This window comes from Balaenoptera musculus, chromosome 13, assembly GCF_009873245.2.
Source record: "Balaenoptera musculus isolate JJ_BM4_2016_0621 chromosome 13, mBalMus1.pri.v3, whole genome shotgun sequence".
Classification (NCBI taxonomy): domain Eukaryota; kingdom Metazoa; phylum Chordata; class Mammalia; order Artiodactyla; family Balaenopteridae; genus Balaenoptera; species Balaenoptera musculus.
In genome coordinates, this window is record NC_045797.1 from 8678230 (window position 1) to 8699468 (window position 21239).

Below are 21239 nucleotides of genomic sequence, written 5' to 3' on the forward strand. Positions count from 1 at the left end.
ACCAAGAATACATGTGCTCACATGTGTGTGTGTTGAAAAAGTGTGTGTTGAATAAGACAGCACAGAAACCGAGAATATACGTGCTCACCACTTAGAATATTCAGTCCAGCAATACACAAAATGAAGGTTTATTCGGATAACATCAAACCCATTTTTCACATCTACAGTAAATACACAGGGCAGATACAGAAACAAATTGGATTTCAAAAGGTCATTACCAATCAAGAGTAAAGTGCGACAGGGCAATGAAGCAGAGTAGATGGCCCAGGGCAAGCCCATCACATACAGGAATGTAATATTGATATATTGCAAAGGAATCCACATACATCACCGGAGAAAGAAAGGTTCATAAGTGAATGGTGTGAATATCTTTTTTGGTGGTGTATTTCCTTCTGTACTTTAGACTTCTGGGGGAGATAGATTTCTAGTAGTGAAAATACCGGATCAACATGATTAAACATTTTGGGGTAATCTCTCACACTGAGATGCTTTCCAAAAAAAGTTTTAAGACAATATAAGTCACATCAGCAGTGTATAAGGAATACCCATCTCACTGAACCTGAATTAGCAAAAAAATAATATCTCACTGTTTCCAGCTGAATTTGCTTTGATAAAGAAATTAATGTCAATTAGTAGTGAACAGTAGTGAAATTGAACATTTTTGTATTTAACTTCTTTTGCCCATTTATCAGTTGGGGTCTGCCAATTTGGTTCAGAAAGGCAAGAGGGAGAGCATCACAAACTATCACCCAGAGAAAACTTATTTGCAGGAACCACTCTCAGTAACAGCAAAGAAGAGTGCCTTTAGCCATGAAGCATAGCCCCTTCCCCACCCCATCTCCCATATGAACCACCAGCAGATACCTATCTTGTGTCCTTTCAGTGGTGAATAATAAAGAGGAAGCCAGCACATAGCATCCAAAGAAGAACATGAGAAAAAAATGAGGGAAAGAACAGCAAAATTATCAAGAGATGAATAACACTCACTAAAAACGTTATCAGGGAATACATGAAAATTATGATCCAATATTTACAATGAATTTAAAAATATATATGAAGCTATCATCTCCTTGAAGGAAGAAAACAAAGCAGACATGCAAAAACTCAAGAATGTGATGGCAAGACAACAGGAAGAGATGAAATATGAAAAAGTCAGGAAAGAAGAAAAAAAATCACAGAAATTAAGATGAAAACGGTGGGAAATCAACAAAGAAAATATACGCTGGAACTCACTATAAGAAACTAGACAAGGCGAACACAAGCAGAAATAAAGTATTCTAAAACATTAGAGAGAAAATAATAGGAGACAGTCAAAGGAGAGCTATCATACTTTATACATAAAGTGAGTCACCAAAGAAGAAAACCAGCCTGGCACAACGGTTAAGAAAATGAAGTGTTTGACTTCATGTCAATGAAGTGAATGTGAATTTGGACAAGTTTCTTAACCACTTTCTTTCTTGGTTTCCCCATCACTAAAATGAGGATAATGTTAGTACCTACTCCATAGGGCTGTTAGGAAGTTTAACTGGGTTAAAATTTGATAAGAGGCTGGAACAGTGCCTGGTATATTCCAAGCAATGTCCAAGTGTTTGTTAAATTTAAAAATAGTAATAAATAAAACAACGGAGCAGAAGAAGTATTTTAAAGTATAATTCAAAGAAACTTGCCTGAAATAGAAGTCTTAGGTGTTCATATTAAAGGGCACACTACATACCAGGGAATATCAACCACAGCAGTCAACGTTGAGACATATCCTAGGACTTAATGGATTTAAAGATAAGAAAAAGAATCCTTTGGAGCAAAATGGCTGAATAAGATATCCCTTGATCATATCCCTGCCTCAACAACAATAATTTGGCATCCACCCACGGACAAAAGTGCCTCATAGGAGCTTTGGGATCCAGGTAGGAGATTGTGAAGTCCAAGACCAAGGAGAGGTATTTTGAGAAGGCAGGTCTGCCCCATGCTGCTGACTTACCAACTATGCTCCCCGCTACAGAAACAGAAACAGCTTTGTGCCCCTGAGGACTTGACTACAGCCCTGTTTGGCTTGGTCCTGTCTCCAGCACCCTATGCCAAAGGACCCAGGAGGAGCCATGTTCACCCGAGCATCAGGTAATAGACATACAGCCCTCGGTCCCAGCTGTGGACCCTGAACTGGCCCGTGAACCAGTTCCAGCCCCTTTTGGCCACAGTCTGGGAGCCCCTGGAGGTAAGCCCCCAAACTCAGTCAGACTGTAGATTCTGAATAGGCCCTGTAATTGGGCTCCAGCCCATCCCAGCCATTGTCCACAGTCTTGCTGGCACAGGGATCCTGCAGGAGACATACCTGTCTATACCCCCAGAGATCCAGAAAGGGCCCCATACTTGCCTCTAACCCCCTCACAGCCTCCGTCTGCCAGCAGTCCTTAGGGCCCAGGGCCCCAGTGGGAGACACTCCAGTCTGAACCCCCAGAAGGGCCCTGTACTGGGCTCCAACCTCAACACAGCTTCAGCCCACCAGCAGACCTGCCAGCAAGGGACCCAGTAGTACACACTACTGTCTGTGCTCCAAGAGACTCTGAAAAGGACCTATACTCAGTTCCAGGCCCTCCCAGCCTCAGTCCACACCACTGAGCCCAACCTGCCCAGGGACCTGGTGGGAGACATATGCATCTGTGCCTCCAGGGCCAGGTCTGCAGACCTCAAACATGGCTATAGAATCTCAAACAACCCTGGGGCCCCATTCCAGCCCCTCCCAGACATGGTCCAGGGCCAGTCCTGCCCACCTAGGGGCTCATCCAGTGACCAGGCATCAGTCCTCCCAGGGATCTAGTGGGAGCCATGCCCCCTGCACACCTAGTAATAGACCTGCTGTCTAAGGACCCAACTGTGGAACCTGAAGAGGATCCTTATCCCAGAACACCCTACTGAACAAGGTACTGGAGGCAGTCCCATTCACCAAGAGACCAGACAGGATCCATACCTGTCCCAGCCCCTGATAACAAGCCTGCCAACTGAAGATCCCACTAGAGACCCAGCAATAGCCATATAACTGGGTCTAACCCAGCACAACTGAGATTCCAGAGGTAGTCCATCAGCCCAGGGAACAGACAGGAGAAGGTTTTTACCTATGGAAACCAGTCTGTAAAGACTAGAAGAAGTGTATGCTTCTTTAAATGTACAGATACCAGTGCAAGGCTACATGAATCATTAAGAATCAGGCAAAGATGACACCATCAAAGGAATTAATAAAGTTCCAGTAACTGACCCCAAAGAAATGGAGATCTACAGATTACCTGAAAAAGAATTCAAAATAATCATCTTAAAGAAACTCAGTGAAATGCAAGAACACAGATAACTAAACAAAATCAGGAAAACAATGCATGAACAAAATGAGTTTAATAAAGAAATAGAAACCATAAAAAAGAACCAAAACAGAAATCCTGAACCTGAAGAATACAATGTCAGAACTGAAAAATTCAATAGAGAGCCTCAACAACAGACTTGATGGTGAAGCAGAATCAGAAAACTTGAAGACAGATCATTTGAAATTAGCCGATTAGAAGAACAAAAAGGAAAAAGAATGAAAAAGAGTGAAGAAAACCTGTATGAATTATGGGACACCTTCAAGCAAATGAATATTCACAACATAGGAGTCCCAGAAGGAAAAGACAGAAAGGGGCAGAAAGATTATTTAAAGAAATAATAGCTGAAAACTTCCCAAATCTAGAAAGGGATATGGACATCTAAGTAGAAGAATCTCAAAGGACCCCAAGCAAGACCAACCCAAAGAAGATCACTCTGAGACACACTATCATCAAAATGTAAAAAGTCAAAGACAAAGAGAAAATTTTGAAAGCAGCAAGGGAAAAATGACTTATCATGAACAAGGGAACCCCATAAGGCTATAAGCAGATTTCTCTGCAGAAAGTCTGCAGGCCATGAGGGAATGGGACGATATGAAATATTCAAAGTGCTAAAAGCAAAAAACTGACAACCAAGAAAACTATACCCAGCAAAACTGTCCTTCAGAAATGAAGGAGAGATAAAGAATTTCACAGACAAACAAAAGCAAAGGAAGTTCATCATCACTACATCTACCTTACAGAAATGCTAAAGGGAGTTGAAATGAAAGGATGCTAAGTAACAACTTAAAAATACATAAAAGTATAAAACTCACTGGTAAAGGTAATTATATAGTTCAATTCAGAATACCCAAACACTGTAATGGTGGTGTGTAAATCACTTTTATCTCTAGCACAGAAGTTAAACAATAATATTAAAAACAACTATAATAAGCTACAATAATAAATAAGCTACAATATGTATAAGCTATAATTATATACAGTATATAAGCTACAATAATTTGTTAATGGATGCACAAGATTAAAAAGATCAATAGCATAAAATGTGGGGAGGAGAGAGTAAAAGAGTAGTGGTTTTGTATGCAATTGAAAGTAAGTTGTTATCAGCTTAAAATAGACTGTTATATCTACAAGATGTTTTATGTAAGCCTTGTGGTAGCCACAAATATACAAAAAATACAACAAAAACCTTTAGTAGTTACACAAAAAATAAAGATAAAGGAATTAAAGCATACCACTACAAAAAATAAATCACAAAGGAAGACAGTAAGAGAGGAAGAAAGGAACAAAATAACTAAAAAAGTCATAAAATAACATAATGGTAATAGTAAGTCCTTATCTATCAATAATCACATTAAATGTAAATGGACTAAATTCTCCAATCAAAAGACACAAAGTGGCTGAATGGATAAAAAAAAATCCAACAACATGCTGCCTATAGGAGACTCACTTTAGCTTTAAGGACACACATAGGTTGAAAGTGAAGGGATGAAAAAAGATGTTCCATGCAATGGTAACCAAAGGAGAGCAGAAGTGGCTATACTTATATCAGATAAAATAGCCTTTCAATCAAAACTGGTCACAAGAGACAAAGAAGGTCGCTATATAAAAAGGGACCAAGTGATAAAGGGACCAAGTCATTAAGAGGATATAACAATTGTAGATATATATGCACCCAACATTGAAGCACCTAAATATTTAAAGCAAATATTAATAGAACTGAAGGGAGAAATAGATAACAATGCAATAATAGTAGGGAACTTCAATACCCCACATTCAACAATGGTTACATCACCCAGACAGAAAGTAAATAAGGAAACACTGTACTTGAACTATTCCTTAGACCAAATGGACCTGAGATGCATACAGAACAAACCACCAACAGCACCAGAATATACATACTTCTCAATTGCATCTGAAACATTCTCCAGGATAGATCATATATTAAGCCACAAAATAAGCCTTAGCAAATGTAAGGAAACTGAAATCATACCAAGTATCTTTTCCAACCATAACAGTATGAAACTAGAAATTAATCAAAGGAGGGAAATGGAAAATTCACAAATGTGTGGAAATTAAACAACACACTCCTGAACAAAAAATGAATCAAAGAGACATCAAAAGAGAAATCAAAAAATATCTTGAAACAAATAGAAATGGAAACACAGAAAAAAAAATATCAAAACTTATGGAATGCAGCAAAAGCCATTCTAAGAGGGAAATGTATAGCAACAGCACCTACATTTAAAAGATAAAAAGAAAGATCACAGAAAAATGACCTAACTTTACACCTCAAGGAACTAAAGAACTAAATGAGTCCAAAGATGGCAGAAGTAACAAAGATCAGAGCAGAAATAAATGAAATATAGACAGGGAAAACAATAGAAAAGATCAACAAAACTAAGATGGTATTTTGAAAAGATAAAATTGACGAACCTTTAGCTAGACTAAGAAAAAAAGAGCAAAGACTCAGTGATCATGGGTTGCCTGTGCCCTGGTCATCGATAGTGCAGGGAGAGGAGTTACTGAAAGACATTTTTCCATGTTTGAAGGGCCCAGTTGTCCCTTCCGAACCCTGGATCTTTCACACACTATCTTTTTTCTCCTGCCATTCCCTTCAGAGCTCAGGCCTTTGCTGGCCCCCCTGTGATATGGTGACCAGGCTAGCGCCCAGATTGCAGGGGTTCACTTTGTCTTTGAAGTTAAGGAGTCTCTTGGCAGAAACCAGTCAATACATCTATATTTGGATCTCACACTGGAACGAGTTCAGGTCGGTTCGGTGGGAGATAGAAACCCTGTGACAGTGCCTTTGCTTAGTAGAATCCACAGATGCAACATGGTGCCCCCAAGAGGCATGTCTGGCTCCCAGATAACAGGTCAGCCTTAGATCTGGAGATTGCTGAGGAAGTCCCATGAGTCAGTGACCTTGGGGTGACTTGGGATCTGGGATTGCTGGTATTTCTCCCCAAGATTCCTATAGTTCGTGGACACCAGTGGGGCAGAGAATGGACAGTGAGGTCTCCACGTGAAGAGCTCCCTGCTGCCTGCTCAGAGCATCACAGGAGAACTGTTCACTCAGCATGAGAGATCAGGGGCAAAACGCTGTGACTGGGGGCTTGGCGTCCCCTTTAGCTGGCTCTGAGTCCTGACAGCAGTGCCCTTGGAGAGCCGTGGACAGGGAAGCCTGGCCCTGGTCCCTCTACTGTGCCTGGATGACTTCAATAACCAAGAGTTTTTTTCTTGAGTTGGCAGCTGCTCATCATCATCATTTTCTCTCCATCCATACATTCAATAAACCATATGGACCCACCCCCCACCCCCAAAAAAAGAGCAAAGACTCAAATAAAATTAGAAATGAAATCTAAATATGACACAATAGAAATACAAAGGATCATAAGAGACTATTATAAATAATCACATGCCAACAAACTGGATAACCTAAAAGAATGGATAAATTCCTAGAAATATAGAAACTACCAACACTGAATCATGAAGAAAAAGAAAATCTGGGCCAGGTGCCTGGAGGCACGTCAGCTGGGCCTTCAGTGGGCTTTTCGGGGACTAGGATGGCTATGGCCAGTGATTTCTACCTACGCTACTATGCAGGGCACAAGGGCAAGTTTGGATACGAGTTTCTGGAGTTTGAGTTTTGGCCGGATGGAAAACTTAGATATGCCAACAACAGCAATTATAAAAATGATGTCATGATCAGAAGGGAGGCTTATGTACACAAGAGTGTAATGGAAGAACTGAAGAGAATTATTGATGACAGTAAATTACAAAAGAAGATGATGCTTTGTGGCCTCCCTCTGACAGGGCTGGCAGGCAGGAGGTTGAAATTGTAATTGGAGATGAACACATTTCTTTTACCACATCAAAAATAGGTTCTCTTATTGATGTTTAATCAGTCAAAGGATCCTGAAGGCCTTCGAGTATTTTACTATTTGGTACAGGACCTGAAATGTTTAGTTTTTAGTCTTACTGGATTACATTTCAAGATTAAACCAATCTAAATTGTAAAAAAAAAAAAAGAAAGAAAATCTGAACAGATTAAGAATTAATACCAATCCTCCTCAAGCTCTTCCAAAAAATTGAAAAAGAGGGAGCACTTCCAAGCTCATTTTATGAGGCCAGCACTACCCTTATACCAAAGCCAAATAACGACACTACAAGAAAAGTTTACTATAGACTAATATCACTAATGAATATGTATGCAAAAATTCTCAACAGAATACTAGCAAACCAAATTCAACAGCACATTAAAAGGTTTATACACCATGATCAAGTAGGATTTATCCCTGGGATGCAAAGATTGTTCAACACACACAAATTAATAAATGTGATACACCAAATCATGATTCTCTCAATAGATGTAGAAAAAGCATTTCACAAAATTCAACATTCTTTTGTGATAAATGAACACGAAGTGAACTCTCAAGAAATTGGGTACAGAAGGAACATACCTCAACATAATAAAAACCATATATGACAAACTCACAGCTAACATACTCAGTGGTGAAAGGTTGAAAGCTTTCCCACTAAGATCAGGAACAAGAAAAGAGTTTCCACTCTCACTACTCCCATTCAGCACAGTACTGGAAGTCCTAGCAAGAGCAATCAGTCAAGAAAAATAAATAAATACATCCAAATCAGACAGGCAGAAGTAAAGTAGTCTGTTTGCAGATGATATGATCTTATATATAGAAAACCCTAAAAACTCCACCAAAAAACCTGTTAGAACTAATAAACAAATTCAGTAAAGTTGCAGGATACAAAATCAACAGGCAAAAATCACTTGTGTTTCTATATACTAACAACAAATTATCTGAAAAAGATATAAAGAAAACAATCCCACTTATAATAGCATCAAAAATAATAAAATACTTAGAAACAAATTTAACCAAGATGTTGAAAGATCTGTACACTGACAGATTATAAGACATTGATAAAATAAATTGATGAAGACACAGATAAATGGAAAAATATCTCTTGTTTGTGAATCAGAATAATTAATATTGTTAAAATGTCTATATTACCCAAAGCCATCTATAGATTCAAGGCAATTCCTATTAAAATTCCAAAGGGGGCTTCCCTGGTGGCACAGTGGTTAAGAATCTGCCTGCCAATGCAGGGGACAGGGGTTCTAGCCCTGGTCCAGGAAGATCCCACATGCCGCAGAGCAACTAAGCCCGTGCGCCACAACTACTGAGCCTGCGCTCTAGAGACCACGAGCCACAACTACTGAGCCCGCATGCCACAACTACTGAAGCCCGCGCGCCTAGAGCCTGTGCTCCCAAAAAGAGAAGCCACCGCAATGAGAAGTCCATGCACTGTAATGAAGAGTAGTCCCCGCTCGCTGCAACTAGAGAAAGCCCGTGAGTAGCAACGAAGACCCAACGCAGCCAAAAATTAAATTAATTAACTAATTAATTAATTTTTAAAAATTCCAAAGGTATTTTTCACAGAAATAGAAAAAACAATCCTAAAATTCATATGGAACCACATAAGACCCTGAATATCCAAAGCAATCCTGGGAAATAAGAACAAAGCTGGAGGCATCATGATTCCTGATTTTAAGCTCTATTACAACAGAACAGTAATCGAAACAATATGGTACTGGCATAAAAGTGACACACAGACCAATGGAACTGAATAAAGAAGCCAGAAATAAACCCGTGCATATACAGTTAACTAATACCTGACAAGGGAGCCAAGAATCCTCAATAGAAAAATTATAGTCTCTTCAATAAATGGTGTTGGAAAAACTGAATATGCACATGCGGAAGAATGAAATTGGACACCTATATTATACCACTTACCAAATTAACTTGAAACAGATTAAAGACTTAAACATAAGACTTGAAACTGTAAAATACTAGAAGAAAACATAGGGGGAAAGCTCCTTGATACTGGTTTCGGCAACAATTTTTTTGGATATGACACCAATAGAGCAAGCAACAAAAGCAAAAATAAACGAGTGGGTCTACACCAAACTAAAAATCTTCTGCACAGCAAAAGAAACAATCAGCAAAACAAAAGGCAACTTACAGAACGGAAGTAAATATTCACAAACCATCTATCTTAGAGGAAGTTAATATGCAAAATATATAAGGAACTCATACAACTTAATAGCAAAATACAAACAATCCAATTAAAATGGACAAAGGATTTGAATAGATATTTTTCCAGAAAAGACATACAAATGGCCAACAGATACATGGAAAGGTGCTCAACATCACTAATTACCAGGGAAATGCAAAAGATATCCCCGCACACCTGTTAGAATGGCTATTATCAAAAAGACAAGAGACAACAGTGTTGGTGTGGAGGTAGAGAAAAGGGAATGTTTGTGCACTGTTGGTGTGAAATGTAAATTGGTGAAGCCACTATGGAAAACAGGATGGAGGTTCCTCAAAAAAAGTGAAAATAGAACTACCATATGATCCAGCAATCCCACTTCTGGGTATATACCCAAAGGAAATGAAATCACTATTTTGAAGAGATATCTACACTCCCATGTTCATTCCAGAATTATTTACAATATTCAAGACATGGAAGTAACCGAAGCATCCACTGACAGATGAATGGATAAAGAAAATGTGATTTTATATATTTTTTATGGGTATAAAAATTTGAAGTATATCAATGCAATATTACTCATCCATGAGAAAGAAGGAAATCCTGTCATTTGCAACAACATGGATGGACCTTGAGGGAATTATGCTAAGTGAAATAAGTCAGATAGAGAAAGACAAATACTGTATGATCTCACGTACATGTGGAAACAAAAAAAGCCAAACTTATAGAAAGAGAGAGTAGAATGGTGGTTGCCAGGGGCTGGGGCTGAGAGAAATGGGGAGAAATTGGTCAAAGGGTGCAAACTTTCAGTTATTAGATGAATAAGTCCTGGGGATCTAATGTACAGTGTGGTGACTATATTTAACAATACAGTATTATACACTTGAAGGTTGCTAATTGAATGTTCTCACCACACACAAAAAAATGTAATTATGTGAGGTGATGGATGCGTTAGCTAAGCTTATTGTGATAATCATTTCACAATATATATATGTGTATTACCTCATCCCATTGTACACCTTAAATTTTCACAATACTATATGTCAATTTTAACTCAATAAAGCTGGTGGAGTAAAAGAAACCTCTGAGCAACCAGGCAAAAAGATAAAGTCACTTACAAAAGAAAAAAATCAAGTTGGCCTTGGATTTCTTCTCGGCAGCACACACTATGAGAAGACACCGCAGCACAACCCATAACACACACAAGACAAACAAAAAGTGAGCCAAGGGCTTTCTATCCAGCCAAGTTGTCCTTTAAGTATAAAGACGTAGAAAAGAACATTTGGAAACCCTGGGACTATTGTTCCTCTGATTCCCTCCTTGAGGAAACTATTAGAAGATAAATTTTAGCCAACCAAGAGATGGCTGGGGAAACCAAAGGAGATGGACTACAAGTGAGAACAGAATGTACTTAATAGCAGAACTAAAACTAAAACAAACACGAGAATTGGGATGACAGAAGAAAAGTAAAGGTGATAAAAAACCTTAGTCTTTAAGTTGCTTACCTAGTGGTAATAACAGTAGGGTAACCCACAGGATGATGATGGTCATGGCAATAACAGCAGTTATAATTATTGACTGGCTAACTATGTGCCAGGCACTACATAAAACACTGTGTGCGTGTGTGTGTGTGTATGTGTGTGTGTATATACACAAAGTGTTTCATACAGTATATACACACATATACACATATATACACACACGCATATATATATATATTTCTAACAACCCATAAGGTAAACATCATCATCCCCGTTCATAAATAAGAAAGCTAAAGCTCAGATTAGTTAAGTACCTTAACCACGATCACACAGCTAAGTGACAAATCCAAACCCAGGCCTGACTCCAAAGCCCAGGCTCTTGATTTTACTGCATTTGAGTTCATTGAACATAGGACAGTGCCTTATTCCTCTCTGTCTCCTCATCATTTAACACAACTAATATAATATAATATAGCATAATATAATATAATATAATAATAACAATCTATTATTCCCATTTTATAGATGAGGAAAGGAAGCAGAAAGGTTAAATGACTTTCCCAAAGTTACACAGCTACTTAATCGACGGGGCAGCTAGCATGGCTCTAGAGCAGTGCTATCCAATACGATTTCAATAGGAGATGAACCACATGTATAATTTCCAATTTTCTAGTAACCAAATCTTAGAAAAAACTTAATTTTATTAATATATTTGATGTAACCCATATGTTCATATTATCATTTTGACATATAATCTATATTAAAAACTATTCATGTCATAATTTCCATTTTTTCCTCACTCAGTCTTTGAAATCCAGGGTGTATTTTATACTTACAGCACATCTCAAATTGGACTCACATTTCAGTGCTCAGTAGCCACATGTGGTCAGTGGCTCCCATATTTAACAGAGCAGCTCCAAAGCTACATGTGGCACCAACTTAATAGCACACGAACTCTCCATTTTCCATTCTCCAGCATTGATTCCTGAAGTGTTATTTTATAAAATCAAAAAACAAAGTAACTAGTTATATTGTCTACCTCCACAGAAAACCCATCCTGGGGTTAGGGTTTCACTCTTATAAAAAGGTCGTATTTATGCGTGTCATTGGATCATATTTTTGATGGTAATCTGTTCTCCCTATACTTTCTCTTCCCCACCCACTCCCTCCACATTCAAGCAGCCATTCTCCTTGCCCCAAAGAAGGCAGAGCAGAAAGATGAAATAGGTTGCAAGACATTCTGGCTTTTTCTTTTTAAGCCTAACCCCTGAGGAGAGGCACTGGGGTTTACAGAGCAGGCAGCTTTAAGAAGCAGGAGGTAAAGAGGAGTCATCCCAGATTAGAAGGAGGTTCCCCTTGCCTTGGGGGAGAGGAGGAGAGCATCCCAGGAGAGGGTGGGAACTGGCTCCGTGTCTTTGCAGCACCTTGGGAGGAAGGCGCAGGGTGAACGGGGTGGGGCAGAGTCTGCAAACGACTCCCACATCCAAAGCCAGCATGGGAGCAGCAGAGAACCGCTCAACCTGGAGTGGCCGTGAGACAGGGACAATGGGTATTTATAGGGCGGTTTGCAGGAAGAGATGTCTAATTACTAGAGACCCCTCCTGATGCCTTAGCACTGCCTAGGATCTCCAAGCTGTGGGAAAAGCTCAGGAGGAGTCCCTGGGAATGACTGGGGTTAATTTCCCCCCAATCCACTGGGATAGAAGGGCACTGGAATCAAAAATTAAACTGAATTCTAGAAATCAAAGAAAGTGTCTGGCTGGACTTGTTTTTGTGACCAGACATTCATATCTGCCACTTAGGGGGCCTCACTTGAGCCTGCCAGGAGCAGTGGGCAGTGTCCCCCCACAAACCATTACACCGGAGCCAGTTCATCTCCCGTGGATGGCTGTAACCCAGGAGGAACTGGAGTGTGAGAGGTGTGCCCTCTCAGAAGTCACTGCTGACTTGGGGAACACCGGTGGCCTGGGATGAAACCGAGTTTCAAAGAATATCACACAATACTTTTAAGTACTGATCAGACACAAAGCAATCAGCAAAAAGGCCACTTGTTGGAGTTTGCTTAAATGATTAGTTTCCCTGACTCCCTGACAAGACCCAGAAATAGAGGGGTATAGAAGATGATTTTCAGGCCACTATTTCAGACTCTGAGGAAAGAAGGACTATTTCAGCAGCAGCGGCAGCAGCAGCCAAAGCTCTACTAGACAGGACAGATGAAGACCATCACTGCAGCCAAGCCCTGGCTGCCACTGTAATAGGGAAGAACAAATCTGACTCCATGTTAGATCTGTTCCTTTTACTTTAACCCTTTGTGCTTTGTTGCTTGTGCTTAATCATGCTGGCTCTGCACCTTTTGTAAAAGAATGTTGCCTATAGCCTGAAGTATACAGGATAGCCTACTCTCAGGGCTCTGACCTTGAAGAGTCCATTCATACAGAGATAAAAAGCTGCAGAACAGAGAATAACATTTGTCTCGTTGGAGGTTTACAGGAACATCGTGACCTGACCTATGTGGACAGCTGCAAGAGCAAAGGAATCCAACACCAAGAAGTCTGCAACAACCAACCACACCCCTCCTTCACCTGGCCTTTAAAAGTGCTTTGCTGAAACCCTTCAAGGAGTTCGGGGTTTTTTTGGGCACAAGCCACCCATCTCCTTGTGTGTCCCTGCAGTAAACCTTTCTCTGCTCCAAACTCTGACATTTCTGTACTGTTTGGCCTCACTATGGATCAGGCACATGAACTTGCATTCAGTAACACCATGTTTAAAGACTTCAGGAAGATAGGCAGGCGCACTGTCCACAGATCCCTACAAGCCAGGTGCCAAGACAAGGAGACCCCCACTACCTGCCCATCAGGCCTACCCCTTAACCTGCGGTCAGAGACTGCTAGGAGACTGTGGGGGAGGGAGAGCCCAGACCCAGGGCAAGAATGAGCAAAGTGTTGCTCAGTCCTGGAGAGAAATCTTTTCCAAGGAAAAATGCCTGGAGTTCGGGGAAGGTCAACATGCCTCTGTTTTATTTTGCTTATAAGTGAGATGAATATTTCACAGTACACAGAGACTGTGAAGAGAACCCACACTCATTAACAGGGAAGGAAAGCCAGACTTCAGGGGACTGGGTGGCACAGCGGAGCTCCAGAAGGTAGCATCATCACTCTGGTCCCACAGCAATCTAGGCTCTGTTGGTACCCTTTCCCCTCCCCGGTCAATAGGCAAAGAGAATAGTTAAACAGAGAAAGAGGCAAGGACACCTACGTGGAAGGTGCCGGCTACACAACAGAGCAGCCAACCCCCTGCTGTACGCCCCGTGAATATAAACATGAGCAGGGACCCAGCCAACTGTGGGCGGAAAGCCAAGGGGAAAGATGGCTATGAGGAGGAAAAGTGTAGAGCTACAGCTTCAGGTCAGCATCACCTGCCCTATTCAATCCCCCACGCTTCTTACATCTAAATCACAGATCCTGCTCCCCGCAGTGAGGGGAATCCATCCGAGGCTGATGGAGCATTCCTACATGGGATGGAGCCTGCGCCGCAAGAAAGCAGAATTTCTAAGGCAGAAAGTCATCCCTGGAAGGGAAAGGGGAGAAGTCTACTCAGTGCCCAGGTTCATGAGCTCAACTCCTGGGAGCCTGAGATTATGACCCATCTAGCCAAGTGCTGCCAACGTCCTGGGATCCCGGTGCAAGCCAGTGATCCAGCCCCGCCCTCGTGCAGGTGAGAAGCCATTCCTTTCTAGAAACAGAGAGATTCGCTTCAGGAGATGTGGACGGCTGGGATCATGTCATGAGGTAGTTATGAGATATTGCACCCTACATATACACACACACACACACACACACACACACACACCCCAGAATATTATTCAGTCCTTAAAAGGAAGGAAATTCTGACTCATGCTATGACATGGATGAACCTTGAGAACATTATGCTAAATAAAATAAGCCAGTCACAGAATGACAAATATTGTATGACTCCACTTATATGGGGTATCTAGAGCAGTCAGATTCAGAGACAGAAAGTAGAATGTTAAGTGCTGAGGGCTGTGGGGAGGGACAAATGGGAAGTTGTTTAATGGGTACAGAGTTTCAATTTTCCGAAATGGAGAGAGTTTTGGAGACCAGGTTGCACAGCAAGGTGAATGTACCTGACACCTCACTACTGAATTTAGGGAATATACTTAACACTTAGAAATGGCTACAATGGTAAATTTTATGTTACGTACATTTCACAACAATTTTTAAAACTATTATTTTGACTACAGAGTTTTTTTGCATTGATGTGGTACATGGGGTGATGGTAACTCACAGGCTAAAAAGCCAATTACCTAGAAACCTCAATGTCAGAAACAGTAGGACATTTCTTTCAGTTGCCAGTTCACTTCTCTGAGCAATGCTTCTCTAGCCCCTCACTTGATAGTCTGTCTTTTCTACACCACAGAAGGCAAAATTATCTCCCGAGGAGACACCCTCCCTTCCCAAGCTAGAGAGGGCCTGAGGAAACTCATACTGATAAATGCTTGAGACAAATGATGGAGAAGCAGGGAGGGGAAACTGATCAGGGAAAGATTGGAGAACTGCCTCTGAGCCCGACTGAGGTTGAAAACCACACATTTCCCAAACAAAAATCGTCTCAAGGATTTCTGGCCAGTTTTTGAGTGGGAGAGGTAGGCTCTGAAATATTGGCATTTCTGGGACATTCTGATGGATTGAGGAGACAAGATCACATATTTAGGATCTGGGACACTCCTCCTAAATTCAGAACATGTGATCACTGAAATGGCATTAGAACGGCAGGCCACGCTCTGAGCATTTCACTCTAAGAAAAATGTTTTTATCTGTAATTTGATTTGTATGCTTCACAAGGGTTGGAAAGATGGTAGTTGTTGAAAGTGTAAGCTATGCAGCCAGACATGCTTCCCTCTATAACTAAGTTGCCAAGGAACACATAGGCCCAAATTCAACCCCATTTATGGTCACTGGCACACCTTGGGGAGCTGGTGACATCTCACATTCTTTACCTTCATTGATTCATTGCCCACTAGGCTTAATCTTGTAAATTACTTCCAAAGGCACGGCATACATCCTAAATAATTTTTTTTCTTAGATTAGCATCAATCTTGCTTATCAATTGACATTTTCTCAAATTCCCTGGAGATGTCCACCTCACCATCAGAGCAAAGCTGTAAGTTACCTAAGGCAGCGGCCCTGACGAGCTCCACGGGAACCTCTCCCCAGCTCTGCTTTGGGGCACTAAGAATCTGAATCCACAAAGTGTGTGTCTAGGACACACTCTGTGATTCAACCCCCTGCCTGGGTCTCCACCTGACCCCCTAGACCGGGATTGCAAGTGCCTCCTACCCAGTCCCAGGGCCCTTCTCGCAGGAGCCTTTGCAACACTGTTATGTAAACAGAGGAAACTTACAAGCACGTGTACCCTGCAGCTTCTCCCCCAGCCCCAAACAACCCCCAAAGAGTAATTCCTGCCTTGTTTGAAGCTAGAAAGCCTTCTGTTGATTAGTACAAATGAGCAGCAAGGTGGAGGTGGGGATGGGCTTTCTCAGACTTCTAACTACCCCTGCGCTGCAGCATGCCACAGTCCCACAGGAGCTGCCTTCCCTGCTCTTCTCCACGGCGTTTACTCAGTGTATTTGGCACTTGGCAATTTCATCAGCTCCCCAAAGAAACTCCCATCTCCTGCTTTCTGAGGAACCTTCTAGTCCTGGTTTCCCGAATCACAGTACTACTTCTCACTGATTTCCTGACCTTATTCTCTACGCCTGTTAAACTCTCTGATCACATCCTTTGAATGAAAGGGGAAGTTCATTCAGCCTCCATAGAGGTTCCTGTGTGGCCTTGGCCCTCACAGGAGGCAGGTCCATCCCTCACGTGCATCTAGAAACACCGCCATCACTGATGGGGAGGCAGCAGAAAACCCACAAGAAGTGAGGGCATCCTCGCTACAGCTTCCAGCCAACCTGGGCAACAGAGCAGCTCTGCCTTGCCAAGCACTAAGAATGCGCTGACACGCCCGGGGCCACGTCTCCAGAAGTTTCCCAAGTTAGGAAACACATCTCACTGAGGCCACTTCCCTAGGTCATACACTTATGCCTGGTTGCCAGGCTGCCAAATTCCCCATTAACATCCATGAACTCTGCCCTTGCACCACATGAATAATACAAAAGATACAGTGAGTCCCGCCCTAGTGCTAAGGCCAGGGATCATCTGAAGTTATTAAGACATAAAGTACACTGTTTCTTTTCCATCCCAGGTACCTGGAGGGAGTTTTCCTTTCAGTTTCCTTGAATTCCAAGTAATTACACTGTCGCCATCCTTAATGGGGAAGGCAGGAAGTTCCACGCACTCTGTTCTCTCTGCGAATGCATGGAATCTGAAACAGGAAGAGATATGCCACATTAGGCTAGTAAGTGGTATCTGCGCATTACTATTCATTCTCCCAAGACTGTGAACTTGCTCTTCTGTGGTGCTAAGCATCTTCCAAGTGTTCACTGCTTTTCCCTGTGCCTTGTCAATTCCCACAAACAAAAGACAGGAAGGTGGAGGACACCAGAGAACTGAGGAGCCATTGGGATTTTAACTGATGACTCTTCTGTTCATTAGAGGATACTTAGCTCAACCAAATGGTATTTATCGGCCCTGGAAAAATGGTACCCTGTGCTTAGACTTATTCTTTTGTTCCCAGGGTTCAATCATGTAAACACAGTTTTGACAAGCCCAGAGGCTAATGAGGGGCCCAACAGTGCCCAGAGCCCTGCAGGTTCACTGCTGAAAGCTGGTGACAAGAGGCAGCGTTGGCTCATCTGCCCACTGCTGATGGGCTTCAGTCAACTTCCACTTGGCAAATGCACACTTCCCCAGGACCTGAGCATCAGCACTAATGAAAAGAACTCAGTGTGGGCACGTTTCTAAGGCGACCCCTCCAAGTGTGGTCCTAGCAGCAGCAGCAGTACCTGGGAGCTGGCTAGGGATGCACATTCCCCGCAGCCCCACCTGGATCTGCCGAGGCAGAATACGCACTTTAACAAGATCCCCAGGGCATTCATGAGCAGCTTGAAGCTAAAAAAGCGCTCACGTACCAATGTTCATAGCAGCACTATTCACAACAGTCAAGACACGGAAGCAACCTAAATGTCCACTGACAGATGAATGGATAAAGAAGATGTGGCACATACATACAATGGAATATTCCTCAGCCATAAAAAAGAATGAAATAATGCCATTTGCAGCAACATGGATGGACCTAGAGATTATCATACGAAGTAAACCAGACAAAGACAAATATCATACGATATCACTTATACGTGGAATCTAAAAAAAAGATACAAATGAACTTATTTACATAACAGAAACAGACTCATAGACATAGAAGACAAACTTATAGTGACCAAAGGGGTAAGGGGGGGAGGCATAAATTAGGAGTTTGGGATTAAAATATGTACACTATTGTATATAAAATAGATAACCAACAAGGACCTACTGTATAGCACAGGGAACTATATTCAATATCTTGTAATAATCTATAATGGAAAAGAATCTAAAAAAGAATATATATATATATACACATGTATACATACATACACATATATGTGTATAAAACTGAATCACTTTGCCGTATACCTGAAACTAACACACCATTGGAAATCAACTATATTTCAATTAAAAAAAATTTTTTTAAGCACTGGTATAGTGTTCCAGGTGATGATGGGCTAAATCGCACCCTCAAAGCCAGTTGTCTAGAAACCAAAAAATCAGTAATGGCAGGAAATTTCTTTCAGATGGCAGAGGAGATCTCTGAGTAATGCTCCTCCAGCCTCTCAAGAGTACCATCCCTGCCTATCGCCACTCATGACGCAAAAAGAATCCTGAAACACGAGCTGGGATGCACAGAAGGATGGGCAGATGGCGGGAGAGGTCTGTGGGCCTTCCCTGGGCCATAGAAGGCCTCAGTCTTGTCTATTTCTAAAGGGTTTCAGGTGACACTGGGGCAATGAAAGCAGGGGCATCCTCCAAAACAGAAATGCCCAGTTTCCTTCGTCCCATTGTTACCAACCTGGGTTCTCAGACTCTTTAATCAATAGAAATTGATAAAAGAGGCCAGACGAGAAATTCAGGCAAGGCTTTACTGGGACTCTTACTGCAGCACAAGGGCATGAAAACAAGTAGCAGGTTCCCTTGCTAAGCAGTGAGGGTGGAGGCAGATCAGTGGGTGGGGCTTGTGGGGGTGGGTGGGGCTTAGGTGGTCTGCCCACCCCCTTGGTGGTGCTGTGCTCAGGGATCATGCTCAGGACCCTGCTTTTGCTCCCAGGCCCTCAGAAGTGGCAGCTGGGTTTTGGCCTTTTTGTATTATACTGTTCATAATTTGCCCCGACTACCTATGCATGCAGTTATTTTTAGTCCCTTATAGTTCCTTTGTATTCTGTTGCTGGAGGAGACGTTTGTCCAGCTGCAGGCACTGCAGTAAAGAGGCCCAGGTCCCAACCTGTCTCACCACGACCTCCTTGCAGGACAAACGGGGGGATGATCGAGGTTTGTCCTGACAGGCCTCACACTCTGAGTGCCAAAGCCTTTGCCCAGAATTTTCTACTCTGATCTGTTCTCCAGATTAGGAAAGAGAACAGGGCAGACATTTCCTCTGGTTAATACAGCCTCGCTTGTGCAGAAAGCATATCACCATTAAGACAGGCTCTTTGGAGAGTTGAGGAGTGTAGCGCTGTGCCTGAGAGCTGGTGGCTCTGTCCAGACACAGAGTCCAGCCTCCCTGCAAGCTGAAATGCTCAGGACACGCCCTTTACAGTTTGATAATAACTGCTCTTCAGCTGGGGCTCAACAGCAAAAGATGCACTGAGACCATCCAGGACCCCCGGGAGGAGGTGGGCTGGCAGGTAGCAGAGCAGGCAGGGACACTGCTGGTCGTGGGTTGGCCTCACTTTCCGGGACCAGAGGAGGGACAGAAGGTCCCAGGTGTACCCCGTCCTCTTCTGCAGAACCCGCACTCCACGGAGCATGGCCTGAAAGTCAGGGGCTGAACTGCAGCTTCTCCCGTGTTAAATTACTCCCTGGCCTCTCACCTTCCCAGAGAGTCTCCACATGAGCTGAGCAGAGGACCAGCAAGAAAGGTGGCCCTGCCAGCTGGGTTTTTCTCTCTCCACTAGCGAAAGTGGGGGCAGTGAGCCCCTTCTGCATTTGGGGGTTTCAAGAGCCCAGAATTGAAGCCAAGCACCTGCTGTTAAAAGATTTCAAAGCGCTTTATGAGCAGCCAGAGCAGGGGTCTTCAGAATCACCAGGGATCCTGTTAAAAATGCATATCCCTGTTCCTCCCTAGACCCTGAAAATTAGAATCTCTGGGACTGTGGTCAAGATATCTGCATTTTAATCAAGATTCCTAGGTAGTGAAAGGCTTTGCAAAGTGAAAGCCTAACTGCATATTCCCAGAGTCCCCTCTACTGTGCAAAATCAGCCTGCAAGGTGAAGCCCACGTCTCCCCAGGCCAATATGATGAGCACCTAAATTTGAGAACAAATGCTCAAGAGTGGGCATTTTACCCATTTTAGACAGATTGACTTAGGAAAGAACTCTGTCATTCTCCTTGTAACCACACAAGTAGTTGGTCTCTCTCTACAAGAGACACAAACTATCTCACATGCACAGACGGGGTTGTTTTGAAATGTAGATATTATTAGTATTATTCAGGTATAGTGAGGCCAACAGATCAGGAGACAGCTACCATTGAAAAGATAGTTTACAAGGAGACCTTCAAGATGGCGGAGGAGTAAGACGTGGAGATCACCTTCCTCCCCACAAATACATCAGAAATACATCTACTTGTGGAACAACTCCTACAGAACACCTACTGAACGCTGGCAGAGGACCTCAGACCTCCCAAAAGGCAAGAAACTCCCCACGTATCTGGGTAGGGCAAAAGAAAAAAGAAAAAACTGAGACAAAGGAATAGGGATGGGACCTGCACCTCTGGGTGGGAGCTGTGAAGGAGGAAAGGTTTCCACACAATAGGAAGGCCCTTCACTGGCAGAGACAGGGGGTTGCGGGGGGGAAGCTTCAGAGCCACGGAGGAGAGCGCAGCCACAGGGGTGCGAAGGGCAAAGCGGAGAGATTCCTGCACAGGCCAGCACTCACCAGCCCGAGAGGCTTGTCTGCTCACCCGCAGGGGCGGGCGGGGGCTGGGAGCTGAGGCTCGGGCCTCGGAGGTCAGATCCCAGGGAGAGGACTGGGGTTGGCTGCGTGAACACAGCCTGAAGGGGGCTAGTGTGCCACAGCTAGCCGGGAGGGAGTCCAGGGAAAAGTCTGGACCTGCCTAA

General features: G+C 42.7%; 1 protein-coding gene, 1 non-coding gene and 1 pseudogene across 2 annotated transcripts in view; 2 read left to right on the forward strand and 1 right to left on the reverse strand.

The window, feature by feature from the left end:
* VWA3B (von Willebrand factor A domain containing 3B) overlaps positions 1-21239 on the reverse strand; it is a 211562-nt gene that overhangs the window by 146608 nt on the left and 43715 nt on the right. Inside the window, 1 exon segment of the mRNA XM_036872281.1 lies at positions 17178-17293. Within this exon segment, the coding sequence (XP_036728176.1) occupies positions 17178-17293 (116 nt within the window).
* On the forward strand, positions 5816-5938 carry LOC118906560. The gene has a single exon (XR_005022540.1). It is a non-coding gene; the product is annotated as a small nucleolar RNA SNORA71 (small nucleolar RNA).
* On the forward strand, positions 6914-7360 carry LOC118905608 (annotated as a pseudogene).